This window comes from Phaseolus vulgaris, chromosome 3, assembly GCF_051622355.1.
Source record: "Phaseolus vulgaris cultivar YP4 chromosome 3, ASM5162235v1, whole genome shotgun sequence".
NCBI lineage: Eukaryota > Viridiplantae > Streptophyta > Magnoliopsida > Fabales > Fabaceae > Phaseolus > Phaseolus vulgaris.
Window position 1 is genome coordinate 15,568,771 of NC_143500.1, and position 6,187 is coordinate 15,574,957.

The 6,187-nt window shown below is 35.2% G+C and overlaps 1 protein-coding gene across 4 annotated transcripts; it reads right to left on the reverse strand.

Annotated features, from left to right (window-relative positions):
- Nucleotides 1-526: 526 nt before the first annotated feature.
- LOC137806731 (lysine-specific demethylase JMJ26) lies at nucleotides 527-5,872 on the reverse strand. 4 transcript variants are annotated; one of them, XM_068606985.2, is made up of 13 exons: nucleotides 5,734-5,872; nucleotides 4,438-4,862; nucleotides 4,245-4,357; nucleotides 4,046-4,145; nucleotides 3,797-3,929; nucleotides 3,661-3,724; nucleotides 2,876-3,572; nucleotides 2,186-2,515; nucleotides 1,567-1,974; nucleotides 1,379-1,451; nucleotides 1,218-1,303; nucleotides 1,010-1,129; nucleotides 527-921 (listed from the first exon to the last, which is right to left on the reverse strand). In XM_068606985.2, exons 2-13 carry the CDS (start codon nucleotides 4,855-4,857, stop codon nucleotides 850-852), a joined length of 2,616 nt encoding a protein of 871 aa, XP_068463086.1. In that variant the 5' UTR covers nucleotides 4,858-4,862; nucleotides 5,734-5,872; the 3' UTR covers nucleotides 527-849. The 4 variants fall into 4 exon arrangements, with proteins under 4 accessions (XP_068463086.1, XP_068463085.1, XP_068463087.1 ...); XM_068606984.2 differs by having other exon boundaries at nucleotides 5,474-5,735; XM_068606986.2 differs by lacking the exon at nucleotides 5,734-5,872 and adding an exon at nucleotides 5,252-5,387.
- Nucleotides 5,873-6,187: the final 315 nt, after the last annotated feature.

The window sequence follows — 6,187 nt, forward strand, 5'->3', positions numbered from 1 at the left end:
TACACTATCACAACCGGACAAATCAAACAGAATGTAACAAAATATCTTCAAACTTCATCAATACTAATCACATTAAAACATCATGTGAAACATCTTATTTCAAATTACTTTTCTAAAATGATAGTTAGACTGACATTAATTTTATGAGAATGAATGAATGAAGCAACTTAACTTTTTTCATAATTGAGGAAGTGGTTTTAGACTCTTAAAAAGAGTAAATTGCATTTGATATTTTTGTGACCAACCCAAGTTGGTAATAATTCTATACACTTATCCTGCAAACCATAGCAAGTATGGTAATAATTCTATACACTTATCCTGCAAACCATAGCAAGAATACATACCATTCCGCACACTTTGCAGTGCCATTAAATTGTTGTAGGAACCATCTGTTAGTCATCTATTTTTAACAGTCTTATTATTTACATGTTGGTCAAGACCAGCCTTATTATCAGAATGATTAGACAAGAACACAAGGCCCAATTATAACCACGAAGGTTGCAAGATAAATCACAGTCTACTTGAATTTTCTTTGCCAATGAATACAATAATTTTCATTATTTACTTTTTATTCTTTTGATCATTAACAGTTTACAAAACTTTGAGAATTGTCACATGTAACTCTGACAAAAAAGTTTCTACATTATTACCAAAATGGGAAACACTCAATTGTGAGTGACTTTAGCTCTCCAATAAAAAATTCTAACTTCACAATTTTCTATCTAGACTTTAACCCTCAAATAAACATTCCGACTTCACAATTTCTATCTAGACACTTAATATGCACAATCTAGAGTATCAGCGACCAGGGCAAAATTAAGTAGCTTTTTGAAAGCAGCGTTCATCCAGTCAAGAAAAGTTCAACAAAGCTTTTAAGTCTGTGACAGCTTCATCAATGGCATAAACTATCATCTTCTTTATCTGTTCAACATCACCATATAAACCTGCTATTAATTTTGATGCAGACATCATAAAGAGGAGAAGGAAATATAATTTAGAAGCAAAATACCTCAAGCTTATCTTCTCTAGCCTTGTGGTTCTTGGGAAGCTGGCGGAACTCATTAGTTAAACGCAGACACTCATGGATATTTTCTGGAGACACAAAGTCTACCGCAACTTTTGTGCATGACTGCAAGGTTTGGCATATGGTGATTAGATCAACAGAAACAACTGAGTTATTTAAGAAAATTAGTTGAACATGTGTCTAGATATTTTACCTTGAGATTCCTGACTTGATGTGGGCATCCAGCAGGAATAAATACTGCCTCCCCTAGTTTTTGCTCAAAAGTCCACGGTTCTACGTCTAAAAATCAAGATTCCTGTAAGTACTAATTACAGGCACTGAGCAAAAATTGTATGCAAATTTCTTTGTACTAACCGAACTCCTCCTTCAGCTTCTTCTTGTGCTCCGATGTCAAATAAAAACATTGGTCATGAATTGGATGTGCAACCTAGTTAATAAATAACTTGATTTGAGCATCAGGGATAAAAGAATAAGGTTTGAGCATCAGGGATAAAAGAATAAGGTTTGAGCATCAGAAATGTAAAGTGTTACAATTGTAGTACCTCTTCAACGGGAGAACAATAAGTATGTCTAAATTCTCTTGAGTGCTTCCTAAGATATGTTTCTAACTTCTCAGAATCTTCTCTCCGAAAGATATCCCATAGAGCACTGCCTGTTTCTATTGATTCATTCTCTGTAGCAGACGTGAACCCTTCATGTACATCATTTGGAAAGATCCTTCCATTAATTTCAATAGGGCGCTTCTCTATGTCTTTGGATTCTAAAACTACCTTATTTTCTGTCCGCACTTTGTTTTGTTTGAAAGGTCGGCCATTCAGGCTGTCGGAAACTGTTTCTTGAGCACACTGCTCTCTCTCATCTTGTACCTTGTGTGCTTCTTTCAACTTTGAAATAATTAAGTGCTGCTCATCAGTTAATATCACCTCTGCTGTATGGGTCAAAATATTGACCTATGACAATTACCAAAAAAGAAATTAGACCAAGAAACAATGAGAATTATTATTCAAACTGAGTTTCCAATCCAATGTGCAAACAAAAATGTGAGTTCTCATAAAGAATGAAGAGCATGTGTGTGTGTGTGCGCGCGTAGAAAATTCAAATGAAATTGGCCAACCACTGCTTAAGCAACCAAATCACAGACTAACGAAACTTGATGCATACCGCATCTGACATATCACAGTGAAGCTTTGTTACAGAGTCTCCTCTACCAAGCTCTTCTTTAATCCCATAGGCAATATATGTTTTCGGACCCATGTCAGGTTTTAGGACATGTGCTGGCAACTTCGCAGCAAGATTAAGAATTCCGCTCCGAGGATCGCTGTACTCTTGGAATGGCAAGGAGCGAATAAACTCATCACAATGGCGGGGCAAAAGATCTTCAAATTTATCAGAGGGGGGCCAGTCTTTCAGCTTGAGCATCTCTGGCCAGAGATTTCTGTATGTTCTTCCCTCTATATAACCTTTAAAAAATGTGTGAGTATCGATTTCTACCTGCATAAATTTAGAAGGGTAAATACTTAATAATATAGTATGTTGCACGAGAAACAAGCTAAAAATATTACACTTGGAATTTAGAAGATGAAATACTAAGATGGCAGTTGAAGCTCCACAATATGAGAAATCTAAAGCTAAAAGGGTATGTCTTATACATATTGAACTAAAAGTTAGTTATCTTATAATGATAATAATACTTAGGGGTATAAAAGCATTCCTAAAAAATTATAAATTCGCTGCCAATCCACACAAAATGAAAGATTTGGTAAAAGAAAAAAAAAACACTACAACTTTAGACATGCATGCTATAATATGACCAAAGTATCAAACTCGGCATCAAAATGGACAAGGCCAAACCTCACAATTAGCCAGGCAATCAATGGCTTTCACTTCTGACATTTTTGAACCGACCTCTGAAATCCTATTTTCGCATAATGCTCGCCACATTACCATCGGCTTCCAGCTCAGACCGGTGCCCAGTTTAAGGGCATCACGAACTATAACTGGTTCGCCATTAGCCCAATGCTTTTGGAAAAGTAACAATCCTCCCTTTTGAATGTTACTTGACTCTGAACAGTACATATTATCATCATTTATGTCTACTTTAATAGCTTCCTTTCTCAAAGAGGTGCAGCTTGATACTGCTTTCTTTTGCTGAAGAGTAGTGTTAACATTTTCCCAAATTTTCAGCATACTGCGAGTTCTGATTTCCAATTCAGATATCCACCCACTTGGTAGGACACGTCTCAGCTCCAATGCAGCACTACCACAACCGCCGAACTCCTTTGGTGCACATCGGATGCTTCCATCACTCTTAGCATTCCACACATTAGATAGCTTAGTATGACATTCTGATGTTCCGAAATCATTAGACACAGGTAGAGGGTCTCCACCATGCATATAATCATAGCCCCTATTCACATATAAGAACTTCTGCTCGACCCGGGGTGTAATGCTACCATCACGTATTTCTTGGCAACAACTAAGGCAGAGTTCATAGGAACAACTGGGGCAGCTTCTATGAAGGTCAATAATTGAAGTAGCACAGTGATCACTGTTCTATGAAAAAAAGTAAATAAAACAGCTATTATAAAACATGTAAAGAAAGATCACACTAGTATCTTTAGAAAAAGGGCACTTACCAATAGACACGTTCATCGTTGCCACAAAGACTTTGAGGTATTTCCTTCTCAAAAGAATGCTTTCCTGACAAAAGAGTTTAATGTTGGTGATTTTTTCAATGCAATAACGCAAAACTTAAAAGGTAAAGATTAAAACCTAGTATTTTAGCTTCAATCTGCTCCTCTTGATTTTGTTCATGACAAATTTGTTTCAAAAATGGTAGGAGTAAGTTAATCATATAATGCAGATTCTGAGCCTTTTCATAATCAGTTATGTCCCTGTTAGATGTCTGAAAGTAGATATAAAAAGAAATTGAAAAGTTACCAGTGCAGATACAATTATAATATGAAAGTTTGTTTGATTATAGAAATTAATCTAGTGGGTAGATATCAGAACAAATCAAACCTTAATCATTCCTCTGGAGCTCAAGCAAACATTGCAATTGCAGTTTTTCCGACAAAACGGACAACTTACAGCAATTTCTTCTATTTTCATATCAGGGTACCTGTGTGTAAAAGTCACAAACAGCACGGTTTTATGATGATAAATCCTAAACTACACAAACAAGCACATAATCATTCAGCATAATTGATTAGTGCCATACCATTTATCAACACACTGCATACAGTACATCTTCGGGCATTTAGTACAAGGCACAAAAAGTGTTCTGCCCTTTTTCATGCATTGATGACAATTTCGGGGCTTTTGTTCAACATTCTGTTCAAAACAATCAGTTAGCATTATAGAAATATGATGTATTATACCATCTATTTAAGGTGCTGAGAAAGATGTTTTACCTTCACATTATTCATTCTTCTAGATCTGCTACTGGTCTTTGCCCTTAACAGAATAAGCATTTCTTCATCTTCTAAATCATCATCATTCAAGAGATCATCTTTATATTTCCTTTTCTTGTTTGAGACAGTAAGCTTTTGTTTCTCATCTCTTCTCCAGCATGGTAGTTTTGTTGTCTTCAGTGAACACAAATCTTCTCTCGCTTCTAACTTTGGTTTTATATTATCAAACTTATTGATTTCTCGAACCTCTCGTTTCTTTTCAGTCACCCTTACTGCACAATTCTTCTTATGACCATGCTCAGGAATTTTTTCAGCTTTTCTCTTCGGAGTTCCGTAAACTTCAGAGCATCTGGACAACTTCGACTTATCCTCAGTTTGCGGAGTTTTTGGCTGTTCTTTATTTGGGACAACAACCTTCATTGTTACTGCAAAATGAAAATTGGAAATGCAATGAAATAATTACAAAATTTCAATATAGATTATCATTCATCTGAGCACTAGCATTCCAATCTCTCATAGAGTCTGAGCAACAAGTATTGTCAGAATAGAACACCAACTCCTAAACCTATACATATACAGAATAGTTCACAAGCAGCTCATTTTATAGGCAGAGCAAAGGAATCCGAGGATCAAAGAAACACATTCTCACCATAAACCCAACAAATTTTTTTATAAAATTCAGTGACCATAACGAACCAGCAAGGTTGCAGTTTGTTTAGATATATTAGAATTCATAACAAGTCAAGAAAACAAGAAACACAGACTACTTTATCTCAGAATAAAACAACTCTCCAGCCAACATTTAAAATCAAACCTAATGGAGTTGACCCAAGTCAACCCAAGAACATCTATTGCTCCCAACACATCATCAAACAAACCACCAGAGTTCCAATTGCATTCACGAGAAGGGGACCGAAACGAAATCAAGATTAACATCCAAAGCACTTGACTGTGTACGAGGAATAGCACAGGAATAAAAAAACAGATTTTCAAAATTCATGCATAAAACATAAAAACTCAATTCAATGAAACAAACCTGACCACAAATCTCTGTAGGTGAAAAATCGGTAGATAGCATATAAACTATGCGGCAATCAGAATTGATAAATGAAATCAATGTGGCACGATATTTGAAACCAAATTCTGAGAGAAAATAAAAAATAAAAAAATAGATTTTAATGGCGATGACAATATGATCGCGTGAGGAAAACATGTAACTCCCTCATGCACACACCATATGACAGTTTAGTTGAAAAATTGAAACTAGAGTCACCTATGAAACATATTGGGCTTTACCTGCATCAGAAGAGAGAGAGAGAAAATATATATTGTGAAATCCCTTTGACCAGTGATATTTAAGCACGTGGATCAGCAACCTTTCAGATCCTTCCTCTTTTAACTTTGTCCTTCACAAAGTTTATTAGTACCCTTTGGGAAAGGGAAAGTGGTGTTAATATGTGAAAAATAATTTTAGAATCTTATAAAACATAGATTTTTCTTTTCCAATTAAGGATCTAGAATGATTTGGAATTGATGGATGGGATAGGGTGTGAAATTCTGCGCTCAATCACATGATTGCATCTGTCAGTACTGTTTTAGATTTTTTTTTTAATATGTTATAGATATCAACCATTTGTTGGATTTATTTATGAAATGTATTTGATTTTAAACTTTTTCAATCAAGGTATACTCATATTTTAAATCTATACCTTTTTTAAGATATGTTATTCACAATATATCCTTTTATTTT